Source organism: Lissotriton helveticus, chromosome 4_1, assembly GCF_964261635.1.
Source record: "Lissotriton helveticus chromosome 4_1, aLisHel1.1, whole genome shotgun sequence".
Lineage (NCBI taxonomy): Eukaryota > Metazoa > Chordata > Amphibia > Caudata > Salamandridae > Lissotriton > Lissotriton helveticus.
In genome coordinates, this window is record NC_136063.1 from 939,621,764 (window position 1) to 939,642,080 (window position 20,317).

At 42.9% G+C, this 20,317-nt stretch overlaps 1 protein-coding gene across 18 annotated transcripts in view; it reads left to right on the forward strand.

The window, feature by feature from the left end:
• The window catches only part of EPB41L3 (erythrocyte membrane protein band 4.1 like 3), an 860,969-nt gene that overhangs the window by 412,286 nt on the left and 428,366 nt on the right, over positions 1-20,317 (forward strand). For 12 of the 18 annotated variants that reach the window (XM_078687549.1, XM_078687552.1, XM_078687558.1 and 9 more), the window contains one exon: positions 10,027-10,227. In XM_078687549.1, the coding sequence (XP_078543675.1) occupies positions 10,174-10,227 (54 nt within the window). In that variant the 5' untranslated portion in view covers positions 10,027-10,173. The remainder of the gene's footprint in view (positions 1-10,026; positions 10,228-20,317) is intronic. The other 6 variants (XM_078687550.1, XM_078687553.1, XM_078687560.1 and 3 more) reach the window with 1 other exon arrangement.

Here is a 20,317-nt window from a genome sequence, read left to right on the forward strand (position 1 = left end):
AGGGGTAAAAATTACTATTCCCACTCCAGAGAGTGCAACAGTAGGGAAAGCGTTGGATAGCGTAGGGGTAAAAATTACTATTCCCACTCCAGAGAGTGCAACAGTAGGGAAAGCATTGGATAGCGTAGGGGTAAAAATGATTATTCCCACTCCATGAGAGTGCAACAGTAGGGAAAGCATTGGATAGCGTAGGGGTAAAAATTACTATTCCCACTTCAGAGAGTGCAACAGTAGGGAAAGCGTTGGATAGCGTAGGGGTAAAAATTACTATTCCCACTCCAGTGAGTGCAACAGTAGGGAAAGCGTTGGATAGCGTAGGGGTAAAAATTACTATTCCCACTCCAGAGAGTGCAACAGTAGGGAAAATGTTGGATAGCGTAGGGGTACAAATTACTATTCCCACTCCAGAGAGTGCAACAGTAGGGAAAGCGTTGGATAGCGTAGGGGTAAAAATTACTATTCCCACTCCAGAGAGTGCAACAGTAGGGAAAATGTTGGATAGCGTAGGGGTACAGATTACTATTCACACTCCAGAGAGTGCAACAGTAGGGAAAGCGTTGGATAGCGTAGGGGTAAAAATGACTGTTCCCACTCCAGAGAGTGCAACAGTAGGGAAGGCGTTGGATAGCGTAGGGGTAAAAATTACTATTCCCACCTCAGAGAGTGCAACAGTAGGGAAGGCGTTGGATAGCATAGGGGTACATTTTACTATTCCCACTCTAGTGAAAATAAATTGATATAATTCACATAATTATCAATTAATAAAAATTTATAAAAATTAATTACCAATTAAGAATTAATTCATTACCAATTAAAAATTAATTAACAATGTATTTAAAATAAATACCAATAAATAAATTAACATATTTAATTAATTATAATTAAATTACTTCCCACCCTATTCCCCTATAAACCCACAACCAGCTACAGAAAATAAATTCATATTATTGACATAATTATCAATTAATACATTAATAAAAAATAATTATTAATTAAAAATTAATTACAAATTAAAAATTAATTAACAATTTATTCAAAATAAATACCAATAAATAAATTTACATATTTAATTGATTATAATTAAATTACTTCCCACCCTATTTCCCTATAAACCCACAACCCGCTACAGAAAATAAATTAATATTATTCACATAATTATCAATTAATAAAAATTAATTATCAATTAAGAATTAATTAATTACTAATTAAAAATGGATTAACAATTTATTCAAAATAAATACCAATAAATTAATTAACATATTTAATAAATTAGAATTCAATTACTTCCCACCCTATTCCCCTATAAACCCACAACCCGCAACAGAATTTAACTACGCAAAAATTATATAACATAAAATTAATTACTTAAAATGAATTACAAAAAAAATACACTTTTCACACATATACTAACATACAAAACACATTAAAGAATTCGATATTTTTAATAACCTATATAATGTTCTTCGATATTTTGACTTTCTATATTTTTAAAATCGATATTACATTACTTACCTTAAAAACGATATTTTTGAATTCTATATTCTGTCCATTTGCTATTTTGTCCATTCTATATTTTGGAGTCGATATTTGTGTTACTCGATATTTTTGACTCGATATTTTGACCAGGGGCGGCTCTAGGCTCATGGCGGCCCAGGGCAGAGGGCGCAGGTAGGGGCCCCAGGAAGAGGGGGTCCGGGCGGGGCGGAGTGCGGAGGCCAGTGAATGGGGGGGCGGTCAGGGTGTTTGGAAGTAGAATAGAGCCGGAGGCCGCCAAATCCCTGCCAGGGGCAGCCACGCAAATATGTATCCATCCTCAGAGGATTATTATATTAAGGATATATATATTGGTGTGGTGGCCCCCTGGGGTTTGGTGGCCCTGTGCAGGTGCACAGCTTGCACATGCCTAAGGCCGCCCCTGTTTTGACCATATACCGTAAGAACTACAATGGAAAGAGTAAAAAGGTGCGAGATCGCATGATTGGCAACAGACTGGGGAAGGAAAGACACCAACGGAAAGATGAGTCTGTGTCCATGCTGTTAGAGAGGATATATGTTGTGGAGGAACATAAACACGGAATGGAGACATTATTGATGAATTGTGGAAGATATCTGTTCTCATGATGAATGGCTGGATTAAGCCCAACATGCATTCAGTGTTCATCCACAGATTATCCAAACCAAGAGCTAACCTATTATTACGTTTTGACATATTGTCAGAAACCTTAAGGAATAATAAAGAAATATATTTCAAACATTGGATTACATGATGCGTTGATGAACACGAACGTGCGCATATGTAAAGGTTTTGATTTATATTGCTTGGTTCCTATACTTCAGATCTGGAATTGTTTCTTACGGTGTAACTAAAGAGCACACTACACAGGAGGACGATTTTTAAAAGTGCAGGTGTGCCCCACAGAGTTCAGTAATAATACACTGCTGGTCTGCAGAAGCCATAATTTTCTAATGGTGGGTAGCTAGCGGCATGATGTCATACCCTTATTTCGCCACTTTTTATTTTAGTTTTATATAGCACAAACTAGACCCGAAGATATCAGAGTTCTTTACATGAGCATCAGTTATGTTACAGACGGACACATTCATTTTTGTTAGGCACATCAATTAAGCTGGTATGACACAGGTTCAGAATGGTGAGAGATGATGTGCTCCAAATTAAGAAAGATGTGGCCTACTTGTGGTACTGCATTGATGATAGCTGTTTCCGAAATTTCTCAGTACGCCATTACATCATTTATTTATGCAGCGCTGAGTGCTAACAAAGGGATCTGAGCACCTGAACTGACAGAAATGTATGGAGGAACAGGCCATGCACATGAAGATTTTTCACACAGGGAAGTGAGGAAAATTAAGTCTGCCATACCCTGCAGCATGAGTAGTGTCCCATTGTCGGCAGATGGATAGTAGACGTTCACAGTGCATGTTGACGTTTTTTTGTTGCGTGGTGCATATAATGGGTTTGATAGCTCAAGGACCCGGAAGATATATTTTCAAGGGTGTGACTGTATGGACAACAAATCATTGTGTGTTGATTTCTGTATGGCTTAGAAATTGCAGCAAGGCTCTCTGGAATTTAAGATACACTATTGGGCTGATGCAGAAGGGTAATAACAGGAAAGAGGCATGGATGGGTGTGCAATATGCAATAACGTTTTTTGTCACTGTGCTCACAGATGCATTTCCCACCATGACCTGCCACATACTAACATTCAATAAAATACATTGAATAGAACTCCTAACATACATCCAACAAGGCGCGCATAATCCGTATGGTCAACTATGACCACATTCCCCACCAAGAAACACAAGACACAGGAACATCTCTGTGCTCAGATCAGTGGAAATTCATATCAACCCAGAAAATGCTTATGGTATTGGCACAGTCATGCATCCACATACAGCTCAATGAATATGGTGTATCCACATAACTGAGAATATGGCCAGAACACGATTACTCTAAGATGTTTTCTCAACCTGAATCAGGTTCTAGTCTCTGATGCCAGTTTTGGGAATGTGTGTAATGTTACCGCATTGGTGAAAGTGGTACCCAAAGCCATACCAAGCGCATAATGTGCTCTGTTTAAATGCAAGTAATGGAGCAAATATTTAGTTTGAGATAACGTAAAAAGTCTGTTGCATAGTTAATCAATGCCACCTGATGTAAGTGACTATATAGTTAGGTTGCAAGATTGTCATGAGTTCATGACATACTGTTCAGGCCGCAGCCATCCACTGTTGGATTTGGAATTATTTGGAGTATCTTGGATGTCTCTATATTGCCACAATGAGAGACTTCACCCAGCAGTAAGTTTGGTTTCTGGTGGTGCGAAGGAGCCAGTTAGACTCAATCAAAATCAGGAAAGTGGGGGCACAGCCTTCTTTAGAGGAACACACTATGTTTACACTGCATGCACATTCGTAAAAAATAACGGTGAAAGCGTCTCTCTGAGAATTGCTACTGAGCACAGTAACCTGTATCATTATTTGGTTTGTTCACAGGAGAAGGGTAGTGTATGGTATGTAGGACTGCATATTGGAGATGTAGTTTTCTTATTTCCTTTTCTTTTATTGTTCTGTATTTCTCCCCTTCTACAATCATGACCCAATCCCCAACCTACAGCTTATTGGGCAGACTAGGCATCCATCATCCTTCTCCTGTGTCACATGACTGCCTGCCCATACCTGTTTCTCCAAGCCACGCAGGAAAATTATAACCTAGTACAGATATTTAAATCCTATCCTACATTAGCGACCCTTGCGTTCAGGTAAAGGGAGGCTGGTGAATGGCAAATTATTCAGCAACATCACTGTTTTGTTTGGCCCTGTTCCGTCCTGGAAGCCATAGGCCAGATTCCCTGGCCGTCTGGAGTCCTGGAGGCTCTAAACCAGAGTCCCTGGGCTGTTGGCATTTCTTAACAGTGGTGCAGACTGAAAACACTACAGTCCTGCATGCCATTTGGTAGAAGGTAGTTCCATATCCTTCACTTAAATCCCTGCTTATTATCATGCTCTGCTTTGTCCTCTTCTGATTCTCCTGCCCTTCTGTATCTTTTTTCATTCTCTCCGGTGTTGAAAGTTGCATCTTCTTGGATGGCCCACATATATACTGGATTAAACTGTTGTCTTTTTTGTGGATGCTGTGATGAAAGTTGGTGGTACCCACATAGCTCTTCGATGGCCAACTAAGTTTCTCAGTAATATTCCTGCTCTCTTTTATTGAACCTACTTCACTCTTGAGTGGAGTTTATATTCTTTGGTTACTACTGATAGGCTGTCGGATCACACCCATTCTGCTTTGGCTGGACCCCATAGTCATTACGTAATACTTATTTCTGTGTCTTTTTAAGAATCTTTCTTCCTCTTGTTCGACCTTTGCCATTCTAAGTAACTCTGGGCAAAGCACTACGCTACGCTCGCGTAGCTTGCGCTACTTCGCACTACGCGAATTGCACACAGCACAGTCCAAACACGCGTAGCGTAGTGCAGCCGGTATATTTTGCTTGCTCGCGGTCCTCAACGTCAAGTTGGCGACCGTGAGCAAGCAAAATGACATCCCGGCGAGACATTTTCCTCGTTCACGATCAGCAACATCAAGTTGCCTATCGCGAGCGTGGAAAATAAACCTCCCGGCGAGATTCTCAACGCGGGGAGGTCAGGTTTCTCATTGCGAGTGGTCGCGTATGCTCGCGACCGCTCACGATGAGAAACTACCAGTCTGCGTTGAGAAAGCTGCCCCTCGAGTTAAAATCTACTCGAGCGGCAGTAAAAGACAGCTCGCACTGTGCAAGATGCCGTTTTCAATGTTTGCACAGTGCGGACAAGCATCCGGAACTGTGCAATCATCGCGAACAGCGCACAACAGCAGTTCGCGTAGTGCTACGCTAGGCTTGCGAAGTGCACTTCGCGTAGCTACGCGTAGCGTTACTTCACGAACTACACCCAGGGTGTGTGTGTGTGCGTGTGTGTGTGTGTGAGCAGACGAGTCTGATGGAGGTATAACAGTAAATTAATTTTTATTACTTTTGTATATCGTAATGGGGGTGGGGGGAATTACAGATGAAAACATTGTCACCTATTTGTATTTTTTCCTGGTTTCTTTCCTTATTTTTCATTTCAATGATTAGTTTCTTCGGGAAAACTGTGAGCAATCTATACAATTGATCCTATGCTGAATTTGGGACTTTGAGCGTCATCTAAGCTATTTGTTGAGTTTCAGAAATGTTTAGGGTGCACCAAGGGGTTTCACACCTGTCCCCATCACAAATTACAAGTAGGTACAAACGACAGAAATAGCAAAAATCAACTACCACTTAAGAAAATGTAAACACTGTGAAAAAAGTAATTAATTTTTTCGGAAGATGATGATCTTAGCATAGCAAATTTTTTGTTGACGCAAATTTTAGAAAAGAAAAATACTTCCTTGCACAGCATTGTTTTCCCATGTTTCCAAAAAATACCAAACGTTTTCTGTATTTTGACTATTTTCTCAATTCCATCCAGAGGGATCCACACACTAATACAACTTGTCAATATGTGGGCTTAAAAGGAAACACATTTGGCCTGTATATCTTCTGTGAAAATAAAGTTATGAAAGCTAAAGTGCAAAGTGCCCCATCATAAGAGACTGCTGGCTGGGTTGGGGAGAGAGCTAAGCTGTTAAGGGGTTAATAGGCCTCCTCTCGAGCTACCAGCCTATTTTGCTGGCTCAGGTTGATAGGGGAGAGGATTTATATAGACTGGTCTAACCCGAGGCATAGGGCTAGAATAATCCACCCACTGAGGAAGGAATGTTAAATAGGATAAAACAAAAAGACAAACCTTGAAACGTTGGAAAATAATGTTTCTGTCAGCCATTATTGTCCCTTTGCCATTCATGTTTTCAATGCAGCTCTCAATATTCAGTGTTCTAATATAGTATTATAACCACATCTGTGGACCATAACAGTTGTTAAAGGCCCTCAAGTGGAGCTAAAGGCCTGAGCCATAGACGAAAGCTTCTAACGTGAGACGGCCTTCAGCAACCCCTATAGCATGGGGCAGGAGGCCTATATTGCTATTAGAACATTTCACCCACTGAAGGTAGTGTTATAAATTAAAAAGGAGAAATAGAAAGACAGACATTTCAATGTTGGAGCAAAGGTCTAAACTGTCCATTATTAGTCTTGATCTACTCTATCTTCCGCGGACCTCCTAACATTTCCGTGTTCTAATCGATTTAGGAGAAATCAGAGGGCCTGAGTCTAAAATGAGGGACTTACTCTATCCCGGTCAATAACTGCCTGGGAGCATTCTTCCCCCTTGGAAAATATTGCTATTGTCAATGATATTCTCAATCTTTGGGTAGAAACTGGAAGAATTGTTTGTTAGGCAGTGTATTTGTCAGGGAACTGTTTAGGTGGAAGGTAACAGGAAATGTACCAGTGGAGTTTTTGTGGTTGGTAATGCTGTGCCATTTTTGCCCATTGCAATGCTCTGTTAGAAATGTCGGCTTTTGAAGGTCACAAAAAGACCCACAAAGAAATGGTGCTGAAAGATTTTAACCAGAATAGACCTAATTTGTTTCTAATGCCATGCCACTTAAAGTGATTCCCATCCCTCCCCCACCCGACAAATACTGATATACTACTAAAATTTGATCAACCATGTGGGGGGAGAAAACACTTTTCTCTCATGATTTTCTCATCAAAATGATGGTGCATGCTCTACAAGTTGAAATTAGGACATATATTCTATAAAACATCAAATATCTTCCTCTACCATGTGAGAATAACATCTGGCGTGCTGAATAAAATGTATACTTACAACAGAAGCAGCAGGCAATCGTTTGATTCTTCAGTTTTCTACTGCCGATTCCTCGCAGACGTCTAGTGAACAACTAGAACGCTAACATTCTATATTCATGATAAATACCAGGCACACCTGAATGCCAAGTTCCTGGAATAGGAACTGTAGCATTGAAATGATATCCTCCGGAAGAGACAGGATTAGTTGAAACAAATGATGGGTTATCGTTTGCCAATGAAATTATAGTTCCTAGTTTAGAAAGCTAAAAGGAGGACACTTTTTTAAAATATATTTTCAAATGTCTTCATCTACGTAAAAAAAAGTCTAGTTTGCTGAGTGAAATATATATATACAACAGCAGCAGCAGTTTGTCTGCTGGGTTCCAAGTTTGTTATCTAGCTTCTCTACAGAGTTGTAGTGAACAGCTAGAGTTCACATTTTACATTCAAGACAAATGTGAGGGATTACTGAACACCATTTTGCTGGAGTGGGTGTTATTGCATTCAAGGCATTTCCTGTGGAACAGACTGTAATAAAGGAGCATTGAGGTGTTAATGCAGAAATAAAACCAGCTGCTTAAAAAATGTGAGAGCAAGTATGGGTTATTAGTCATTTCAAGGGCTATACATAGTTAATGAAAGAGCTTCCTAAGTCCAGCATCACCTTTCAAGATCTGTTCCCACAGGTTAGCCATACTCTCTTGTTGATTAATACCTCCTTAATTTTAAAATGATACAATTTTGGTAGACTTACGTTTTTAACCCTCCATTTACTTTTATAGGAGTAGATTTTTCAAGGTGCAGGAAGCTGTTGGCAGACTGATATATTTAAAATGAATAGGTATGTGTTCCTACATGTAGTAAGGCTCTTCAAATGTTTTGCTGTTCGGTCTTTCAGATTTACTTTTGACTTTCCCCCACTTCCTTTTATCAGTAGTTTCATCTGTTTGCATGAATAAGCACAGACAACAAAATAATTTTTATTTGCGAGTCAATTTAACCCAAAACACATATAAAAATATATGACTACTTTCAAATGTAATACATTTAAGCGTATTGTATAATACGAAATACATAAATCAGACAAAACAATGAGCCAGCTATTTTAAAACACCATAAAATTGTCATGGACTACACAATTGTTGCAGACTTTGAACACTTTAGCTATACCCTATGGACAAGAAAAAAGGAACGTTTTCAGATACTTGATTATTTTAGTACCTTTTAGCAGCTGAGATAAGAATCATGTTCATGTAGGTATTCAGATTTCTGAACAGAAAAGTGAATGATTCTAAAGCTGCTTTCCCAATAACATATCTCCAAATGTAGGCACTTGCTGTGAGTTAGGGTAACACTTTTTTATTAGAACTCTGCAGTGCTTAATTTGTAAAAGAACAAGTGCCAGGGTCCAACGTTTTACTCCAAAAGCCCGTGACTGGCATTGTTAAATATCGGGATTGCTAAATACCAAGGCTGCATAGTCTTGATTCCACTTCATGCTTCTTTTGTCCACCACCAGACACTTCCTGCCTCTTTATCTCCCGTCTGCAGTACCCTGCTTTGTGCCCTTATCTCAGATGCCTATCGTTATCTTATTCCTTCTTTTCCCTTGTGTAATTTTCCCTCTCTTTGCTAAGTGCCAAAGTTTGATTGAGAAAAATCATCAGTGCTGGTCCAAAAAAATGAGTGCTGGTGGGCTCCACCCACAACCACCAGCACAAATTAAGCTCTGAAACTCCCTGATCTTTACAGACAGATGTTACGGGAAGAGGGCACAGTAATATGTGAGTTGGTGCAATTATTAGGCTTGTCTCAGATACTAGGGATGTATGACGTTACAACGCATGCTATTACAACGCATGCCTTTACGAAGCAAGTTTTACAACGCAAGTCGTTACAACGACTTGCGTTGGGGGGCGCTGGATAGTGAATAGTTTAATTTACTATTCCAACTCCAGTCCCCGTGGATAGTAGGGAAGGTGTTGGAAACTATTCCCTATCCTAGAGCGCGCCCCAGCGCAAGACGTTGTAAAAGTTGCGTTGTAATGGTTGCGTCGTAAAGGTACTTCGTTGTAAAAGTTGCGTTGTAAAGGATGTTCCCCGATACTAGCTGTAAATCTCTTTTGTACATATCAACCATCTAAGAGCCAATCAAAAGGCAGCATTTTAGTAGTCCTCTGCTGCCTGATTTACAATTAAGTATTAATGCCTATTGCTGAGGGCAAGAGTAAGTGTTAAAGGCGGTGAAACTGAGTTATGGAATGAGAACCTATAATGAGGTTGAGGGCGTTTAACAAACATTATAGCCAGAGGCAAGGGAGAAACGCTATAAAGCTCTTGGAAAATGTTCAAAAAATGGCAAAACAGAATAACAAACATTTGAATGCTTGAGGCGAAGGTTTGTACCAGCCATTATTGAACCTCGGCCACTCTATTGTCTTCAGTGGAGCACTCAGCATTCCATCTTTCTAACAGGAAGTAATGAAAACTTGGCCAAATGTTTGAGACACTTGAAAATATAATTCCTGCATGCTCTTTCCACAGCATTTCGGAGTTGCCTTTGTTCTCTTTTGAAGTGCCCATGTTTTCTTCCCAGAATATTATCATGATAACGGCGGAGTTTGTTTGTGCTTATTGTGAATGCGGTAGTAGCTTCTCAGTGCCAGATACTAACTGAATTTTTCTCATATAAACCCCTCATTAATCTCTTCATTTTCCTACACAGCAGAACGGTGGCAACGAGGAGGAGCGAGAGGCTGCTGTCACAAAACAGCTTGAGTATCAGCGGTTTGAAGACGATAAGATTTCACAGAAGTCTGCATCAAGCAAACTCTCCAAATCACCACTGAAATCAGCCAAAAAACCGAAGAACATGCAGGCTAAAGTAACCTTACTGGATGGCTCTGACTACACCTGTGATGTGGAGGTAAAAACAACAACATTTCAGTTGTGCTCTTGGGATGCATGATATGCTTCAAAGTTGAAAGCTTTTGTTCTCTGCTTTCTGATTCCTTCCACAACCAAGATCGCCTGCTGTCTGGTCATGCTTCTCTGCCTTTGTCTGTTGTGGTTTCTAACAGTGGTAGGACAGTGACAACAAGGACTGGAGCTAAAACCAAAATAAACCATGGCAAAAATGTTCGAATCAGTGCCACACTTGGGGGCTAATTACGACTATGGTTGTCCTATGGAATGCCGTCTCAGTGTGGCAGTGCAGGCACCGCCGCATCAGCGGTCCCACTGCCCTGTTCTATTACGAGTTTGGCGGTCCGACTGCCAAAGTACCGCTGCAAACGACTGGGATCCCAGATACCCGGCAGTGCGGTGTGAGGCCCACAACATGCTTGGCGGTGCCACAGTGGCACCACCAAGCATATTGCGAGTTTCCTCAGGCCACAGTTTTCATGGCAGTGAGCCCACCATGAAAGGTTTGGCAGTGAGGAAACAAAGAGGGCCCTCTAGGGCCCCTTGTTGATTCAGGGTCATGGAATGCATGCATTGGGGCACATGATATGCCCCCCCGGTATTCATATACCCTCATTTCCAGCACGGCATGGACCTTACCGTCCATGTCGTGCTGGAACGCGCCCACAACGCTGCCTTTGTAAGGCTCGCATATGAACTTTTGAAAAGCATCGCCCATGGGACCTCTGCCGCAGGGCCGCCATGCCAGGAAAAAAACTCCTAATCTGGTGGGTGGGCAGGAGGGCGGCAGAGGGCTTTGGCAGTATCTCAGCAGGGCGCTGGCTTTCGGCCTGCTGCAAGACTGCCAACGTCGTAATCAGGCTCTTATTAGTAAGGGGCCATCGCAGACCATCCAGCACTGAAAGCAGGTTTCTAGCCTGCACCTGCCTTGAAAATGCTAGGGTGGCAGAAGGGCCAGACTGACACTAGTGGCGCACCGGTACTAACAGATGGTAGCTTTAGAGACCTCATTGATCTCAGTGAATTTTTAAAACACAAATATTCTTAGTGCAAGAGGCAAGAGAAAGACCTCAAGTAGAGAAGGTTACACCTACAAATGTTTATTTGTGCCATTTACAGATCAAGTACCAACAGCAATGTGTTCACATAATTTTTTGTAAATGGGAATCTTCTTAGTAAATGGTAGCATCTCATCGTTTGGTAGTCCAGGGAACCCTGGCACATGGCTTGTTCTTTGGAGCCTGCTGCTGTATGCCAAGGCTGTCCGTTTTTGATTCCATGTCATGTCTCTCTCTTCCACCAACCTACTCTTCCAGTTTATTTTTCTCAGGTTCTGTAGTAACCCTGCTTTGCTACTATTTTTCTATCTTTCGCTTCCTCCTTCCTCTGTTTTCTGGCTTTACTTTTTTAGTCTGGTGATGAAAAATGAGTGTTTGGGGCCAGCACAAGCAACCACTGGCTCAAATTAAGCCACTGGCTACTGTTTTTGCCAGTGGCAACTGCTGATGCCACTCGAGTGGCCACATATATTTAGGAAAATTGTCATATATTTCAGTTTTTTACTTTTTTATGCTTTATGGTATTTGCTTGTTGGTTGTGTGAAATCTTAACAGACCAAGGGCCTGATGTACAAAGCCTTTTAAGGTCACAAATCCTGCAATTACAAAAATCACAAAGTAGTCGACTGAAAGATGTTTTTACAGTGTGCAAAAGCACGTTGACTAGGATGAAAAGTGTTTTCAACTTGTAAAATGATGTTTGCCACTTATTAAATTGCAAAAATGAGAGGATGTGAAAAGTCTCCACACCCATCATTTTTTTAGTTTGAAAAAGGGACGGATCATTTGTTTGTGATTGCAGTTGTGGTTGCAAACCATTGCTCAGTTACCACTCTTTAATTGGGGTGGTGAATGATTTGCGATGAGTTAGCAGGCCAATGGGTGGTGGCAGCAGCCGTAACGATAGGAGGCAGCGGTCTGGGGCACCACACCCTGATCACACTTATGTCTTTCCAAACGAGAACCATCTATATCTATCTATACATATATTTTTGGGGCTGCTTTTGAAAAAAGTTCGCATTTTGGGAACGTAAATGCAAGGATGGTTTCCATCCCTGTATTTGCAGCCACTCAAAGGGTTGCAAAATGCCACTTGCCAAATCATTGTGTTTTAGGCAGGCCATTTTGCCACCCAATGGAAATATACTATTTGCATTATGACTTATTAGTACCTAGGTCCAGGGCTTTAAGTGAGATGAAAAAACTGGCGGGGGGGGGATCTCTCAAAGGGGCGTGGCCGATGTAATTAAGAGCTTGGCTTAAAAACACTTAAACTGAAAATCTGTGCTTAGCATTTTGTGCCTCACGACTGGTATGTTGCTGCTTCTGTCACTGTATACAGGTATATAATACAAGTAACATTACACTTACAATGAGCCAGGACTATTGGCTTTGTCAATGGTTGTTAGTTGCATAAGGTAAATAAGCAACAGCTATGGCTACATTTCTTAGATCATTGAAAATGCTTCTGTTCTGAAATGATGAGACTCTGAAAGAACTATAACAATTCTCTTTAAAGTTACATCAAAGGCAGTGAAGGGTGGTACTGCTGCAGGGTTGAGATTTTTTTTCGCCCTGAGGGTGAGGGCAAAAATGGAGAGCCTGATAGAGACCAGTCTCAGCAGCTGTGTTTTAGAACTGGCAAACCAGTTGGTGTGCAAATTGCAAATTCCTGCTTTACGAATGGGATAGTGCTACAGACCCTAAAAATGTAATTTCGGCATGCAATCAGTGCCGCACCCTGTGCTGTCTTCTTGTTCATGTTTTCTCCTCTGTGATCAAGGAGCCTAGGTGGACGCCGTTGATTTGAAAGTAATTATTACAATGCATTAAAACAATAAATATGGCATCGGGCACTTAAATGACGCACTGCTTCAATTGTGAGCTTAAACCATCACATAACACTTATCATATGAGATGAGTTCCATGAGCAATCTTGGCTAGTTTTTAGTTCCAGGCAAATTATTTTCTCCCCAAACGAATAAATCCTAAACCAATATGAAGACAAATCGTTGGGTGCCACGGGAATAAATTAATTCCGGAGTTTGATTTAATTAACAGCGATGCTGAGAGATGGAAGGCTGAGGGCTGCTGCTCTCTCCTACACGAGCGTTCCCCGGGTAACCGAAGAAGCCTTCTTGCTGGCATTATAAAGTCAAGGCTGCAGTAACTGACAAAATATGGCTTTTCGTTATTTTCCTTCGGCGTGCCTCTTTGCGTCCTTGTTTTCGTGACAGTTTTCAAAAATTAATCCACATTTCTGCAGTTACAAGACTTGTCAGGTCATTGTGCTGCATTTCGGAAGAAGTGTCTGTAATGTTAGACTGGCTGGAATCAGGCCTCAAGATGGCGGACATGCGAGGGAAATGTGATTGCAAATTTCTTCGCAGTGTTGATGCTCTGGAGATGTAGATTCTAGCAAGGGAAAAATGTGCAAAATAAGTGTGCGTTGTTTTTACCAGCAACAGCTGCTTATCGAGTGTGCTAATTAAATCTCAAGCTTGCAATAAGCCATCACTGCTGAAATGTATATTTAGCTTCTAACATAGTTAATTTGGCAGGGCGATGCGGTCCACGAGTCAGAAAAGTTGAAACGCATTAACTGTGCCTTTGTCAACTAACTGCACGTGCGGAATTTATACCTTTGATAAACGTCATTCATACTTTTCAGTAGGCACGTCATTTCCATCACCACACAGTTATGCGCAATAAAGATTATATTTGGGTATATATATATATATATATATATATTTTTTTAGATGTGTGTTGCTCCAAGTAGGGTTGGGTTGGATTGGGAATAAAAATCATCCGGGCACTCTAAAAAAACAGTGGCCCACATTTGCATATTGCCTTTCCTCAAAACACTGCTTCTGCAAAATTGTATTTAAAAAAAAAAATTGGGGTGGGGGTGGGATCAGGGTGAAAAAAATGCACGGATTAGTTTACACTGGTGAAACGAACCTGAAAACAAATGAGGCCACTTCTGCTCAGGCCCCCTGCCCCCGCTCAATATGCATTTATTAATGGGACGGCCCAGTGAGAGAAAGGGAGTGACACGTCTGTCCTTTGATGAAAGGGAGGTAATGGACGTCCATCTGCATCCAGAAAGGCAACTCAGGGCCCCGCTGGCGGCAGCGAAAAGAGCAGCCCACAGCTGGAACTCGGACACCGCCGCATTGCCCGAGTGCCCACGTTACCAATCCGACCCTGGCTCCTAGCCTAAAAGGCCTGTTGAACGTATGGTTGCGAGATGTTGGAAACCAGACACTTTGCTTGGGTATGGTTTCCAGTATGCAGGAGGCTTTCTTTTTAAATATACTCCTTTTTATTTAGGTGTGCTCTGTAGAGAGCTTTAGTGGTTTTGCGACCTCATGTTATAAAAAAAAGTCAATACAAAAATGCATACATGGACGACTTTGGTTCAACCCTTTTCACCCACACGGGGATCTGCCCACTTCATTTATTAGCTCTTCGTGCACTGTGGCTGACAGCATTTTGGCTGGCTACATGTTCACATCAAAGAAAAACCAAAGGTGGTGATGGACGGAGCGTTGACAATGCAAACACTCACCCTCAGTCAACTGATCTGGGTTTAATCCATCACCGTTCTTTAGCTCACTCTGCCACCCTAGTTCAGACATGGCCATATGCAAATCAGTCTGACCCTGTGCCTCATGGGAACAGTCCAGCCCGAACTGCCAAGCCAAGTCTTCCCTGGACCCGGAATCAAGCTTCCCAGGACCGGTTTCTGGCATTACAGCCGTCTTCAGCCGGGCTTGTTTGACTCCAGTGGCAAAGTGAGCAAGGGACTCACGTCTGAGCATACCCTGCCAACTTAGGGCGAACAAAGAAAAACCAAAGGTGGTGATGGACGGAGCGTTGACAATGCAAACACTCACCCCAGTCAACTGATCTGGGTTTAATCCATCACCGTTCTTTAGCTCACTCCGCCACCCCAGTTCAGACATGGCCATATGCAAATCAGTCTGACCCTGTGCCTCATGGGAACAGTCCAGCCCGAACTGCCAAGCCATGTCTTCCCTGGACCGGAATCAAGCTTCCCAGGACCGGTTTCTGGCATTACAGCCATCTTCAGCCGGGCTTGCTTGACTCCAGTGGCAAAGTGAGCAAGGGACTCACGTCTGAGCATACCCTGCCAACTTAGGGCGAACAAAGAAAAACCAAAGGTGGTGATGGACGGAGCGTTGACAATGCAAACACTCACCCCCAGTCAACTGATCTGGGTTTAATCCATCACCGTTCTTTAGCTCACTCCGCCACCCCAGTTCAGAGAGGGCCATATGCAAATCAGTCTGACCCTGTGCCTCACGGGAACAGTCCAGCCCGAACTGCCAAGCCATGTCTTCCCTGGACCGGAATCAAGCTTCCCAGGACCGGTTTCTGGCATTACAGCCGTCTTCAGCCGGGCTTGCTTGACTCCAGTGGCAAAGTGAGCAAGGGACTCACGTCTGAGCATACCCTGCCAACTTAGGGCGAATAAAGAAAAACCAAAGGTGGTGATGGACGGAGCGTTGACAATGCAAACACTCACCCCCAGTCAACTGATCTGGGTTTAATCCATCACCGTTCTGTATGCTCAGACGTGAGTCCCTTGCTCACTTTGCCACTGGATTCAAGCAAGCCGGGCTGAAGACGGCAGGAATGCCAGAAACCGGTCCTCGGAAGCTTGTTTCCGGTCCAGGGAAGGCATGGCTTAGCAGTTCGGGCTGGACTGTTCCCATGAGGCACAGGGTCAGACTGATTTGCATATAGCCATGTCTGAACTGGGGTGGCAGAGTGGGCTAAAGAACAGTGATGGATCAAACCCAGATCTTTTGACTGGGTGTGAGTGTTTGATTGGTTTAGATGCTCCGTCCATCATCACCCCCTTTTGTACCTCTTTTGGCCGCCAAAAGTGTGGCAGGGTATGCTCAGACGTGAGTCCCTTTCTCACTTTGCCACTGGATTCAAGCAAGCCGGGCTGAAGACGGCTGGAATACCAGAAACCGGTCCTCGGAAGCTTGTTTCCGGTCCAGGGAAGGCATGGCTTGGCAGTTCGGGCTGGACTGTTCCCATGAGGCACAGGGTCAGACTGATTTGCAAATAGCCATGTCTGAACTGGGGTGGCAGAGTGGGTTAAAGAACGGTGATGGATCAAACCCAGATATTTTGACTGGGTGTGAGTGTTTGATTGGTTCAGATGCTCTGTCCATCACCACCCCCTTTTGTACCGCTTTGGCCGCCATAAGTGTGGCAGGGTATGCTCAGACGTGAGTCCCTTGCTCACCTTGCCACTGGATTCAAGCAAGCCGGGCTGAAGACGGCTGGAATGCCAGAAACCGGTTCTCGGAAGCTTGTTTCCGGTCCAGGGAAGGCATGGCTTGGCAGTTCGGGCTGGACTGTTCCCATGAGGCACAGGGTCAGACTGATTTGCATATAGCCATGTCTGAACTGGGGTGGCAGAGTGGGCTAAAGAACGGTGATGGATCAAACCCAGACCTTTTGACTTGGTGTGAGTGTTTGATTGGTTTAGATGCTCCGTCCATCACCACCCCCTCTTGTACTGCTACATGTTCACATCAAACTAAAAGCAGCGCTCTTCGGTGCCAGGGCTCATCATTTACTTTGCCCATGCTTTTTTTCTTTCAATTCTTTATCTTTTTTTTCTCATCCTTGTATGTTGTCACCATGTCTTCAGGTTGGAGTAATTGAGAATCAATAGGGCCTATTCTTTGCCCTAGTAACAATTATATTTGCCTGTGATGTGCATTAAAACTAAAAAAGGTTTCTCAGCTTGTTCTAATTGCAACTGCCTTCTAGGAGGTGTACTGATGTATTAACATTCTATGTGATGGTTAATTGTTTTTATATTTCAATTTTGTATTGCAAGATTGTGGGGGCCACGTTAGGCAGCAACACGTTTTTTTCTTTGTTGACTAATCTAGGAATCAGAGTAAAAAAAAAGGCCAATTGCACCAGCTTTTCACAGTGAGACGTAATGGCTTTACCTGTGCTTGCTCCAAAATGCTAACTATTTTTAAATCCTTCGATTGGGGTCTCCACTGTTAGGTGCCATGCGCATCACCTCTTCACCAGGGCTGTCAGCTGAGATGGTGCAAGGCAGAGGAGTGAGCTGTAACAGCACCTGCGCTGGCCACTGCATGCTCAGTCCTCCAGGAGCTAGTGATCCCCTGTGCCTTCATTCCTGATTATCAAGTTGGCTCAGACTGTGATGGTAATAAGGCAGCGGATGCTGTGCTGCTGTTACAGCATGCGGCTCTTTGGAGTCCTGTCGTTGTGCGATTCTGGTTGGCCTGTGATGGGACCTATGGCTTTCGATTCCACCTGCGCATGCGCTGCAGGGGTGCAGCAGCAGACCTAGACTCACTCCTCTCGGAGCTGCTAGCGAGGCTAGTCTTTACTGTCCAGGCCTTTGCCTGCTCTATTCTCTCATATACACAACGCCCTTGTAATCGATCGATGGTTAGGTAGTTCTTAATGGGGTTGCCTGCATCACTCACATCCATCTACCCATTGATAGCTACTGATTCATTTACCTATCATGAGTGATGGCCTTTGTCTTAGTGTTTATTGTAGAATGCTCTTTAAATCTGTCCAAGTCGGCAGAGTCTCTTAGTTCAAGAGAGCGTTCTATCTAGGATCATACAAAGGAGCTTGGATGCATCTCATATACTGTATGTTTTTTTCTTCATGACCTCACAGTTTGCATCTCTCAAATTAATCCTAAACTCCTGCATAATTTAAAAAAAAAACAAAGTTCCTTTGGTCACTCCTGAATCTGAAGTCCATCCAGATCCGAGCATTTTTTAACTGTTTTATACTTCCAAAGTCAGTAGCATAGTTAGATTCGGTGGCCATTATTGTATAAAACAATGTTCTATCTAAAACGATTTACATAAAAGTGCGATATAAAGAACTCACTTTTCTACAAACAAAAAATAGTCATTCTTTGCAGCTTGAAAGTGTGATTCTCTTGCTTCTTGCTGTGTTTTAAGCTCACTTCAGTCAGGTGACTTAACCTGGATACATTTTCCCAGGTCAGTCAGCTGGGCTTTTTGCATGAGGAGGGTGTTAGAGTGAGGGATAGAGTGATGAGGAGGCATTATGAACGCGGTCAAAGAATGACAGCAAAAAAGATACCACAGCTAAGCATCCAGCTACCTTTGTCCAACATATAAGAGTCCTGCAACTTAGCAAATAGGGCTCAAACTTGACAGTCCGCACATTCGGTCTGGAGTGGACTAAGAAGTCTATAAATTTGATTAGAAATCCATTGAGGGCCACAGCGTGCCCTACCAAATTTCTTCGGAGAACCTGTGAATAAGCACAATTGTTAGTTTGGAGCAGGCTTCTATGTGTGACTCCTGCCGGCAAGTATGGATAGTGCCCTTATTGTCACTCAAGTGCCCTAGATGGTTTAGTTGATCTTCCTTTTGAAATAAATTGATTTTCTGGTTGGCAGTACACCTTTTACGACCCCAATGTAGAAGCAATGCCATTATTTTGTTGTCTAAGACACATTAAATCTCAATCTGTACTGCTCTTGTTTTTTTTATTTGCCATGGGGGTAATCTTCGCACAAATTACCAAGATATTACTTCGAAGATTGAAATCCAACTGTCCTGAACGAATACATCACTAAAGACTAGAAGAACTTCTCCTTTTCTGCCATCAACAGGAACAAGTAGAATTGGCCTCCCCTTGTTCACCCTTCGCCCTACTAGTCATAATAAAGTCATAATACAGGGGTCACAGCATCATGTTTCCGTTTAGGCCCACAGTAGAGGAAGCACACAAGCACCATCGAGCCTTTCAGTAGAGCATCACAAGCAGATTGAACATGCCCTCACCTCCAGTAACACTCCTTTTGTCCAGTGAACCCACCCTACTTCTGAATTCCTTCCATTTTAGATGGGCCTAGACCTCCATTTATTCCAGCTTTCTTTGCAAAATGACGGTGCTATGCTAGCCTCCAATTATTGCCTTGGTTTGTAGCGTCTCGCTATAGACAGTAGCAGGTTAATGATACATGGCATTCTAACGAAATCTATACTATTGATTATCCACAACAATTCCACATCATATCTTGGGTTTGTGCTTTGCTTAATTGACCCAATTATGTTACAGGTAAAGTGGCAGCATTTGTTGCTTACAATCTGAGATGCATAGAATTATGGCACCACCATGTGCTCTGCTGTAAGTATTACAGCATTAGTAATGCCAGAACTTGTTATTGTTAATTTTACAGTTGTTCAGTGGTGTCCCCCCCACCCCCTCAATTAGGGTGGAGGAGCGTCGCCCCCTGCTGCCAGTGCAGGAAACGGGAAAAATAAAATGGAATTTAAATGATTTCCCATTTTTTCCCACTGCTCTCAGCTGAGCAGTGTCTGGGGGCAGGGCATTATTCTTGACTGACAGCAGGAGCGTGGTGCTCACATCACCTGTTTACACTGCGCATGTCATTTTGTCCGACTGTGTCGGACTGCCAGCCTGATATGCGCAGTGTAAACATCTCCACCTCCCTGTCTTAGACAGCTGGGTGGAGAGCAGCCGCAGGCACCCAGTGCCTGCTGGAGCGTCGAGGCTGCCCATTCTAGCCAATCCCCATGCTGCTCTCATGCTGATCATCTGCAGCATGAGAATAGCGTGGGGATTTGGAGAGGAGCTGGCTGTATGAGGTGCTGTTACGCTGACTGCAATCAAGACAAGGACGAGCAGCGTGGGTGATTACATTTTTCATTGTATTTTTATCTTTTTGGTCCATTGACAGGCACTGTGAGAAACTCGCATCGACTTCAGCCTTCATTCCACATCTCTCAGGCACGGACCGTTATAAAACCTGTTAACGAGCCATGATTAAGAGCTTTGGAATGTGAGCCTGTAGGCATTGTGATTTATGACAGTGCCTGCCACTGGGTTTGACACTCAGATTGACAACCCTCCACTGTTGAGGGTCACCGCCCACCACTGCAATTGTTATTATTATATGGCGCATTATTTGCCAGATACAGG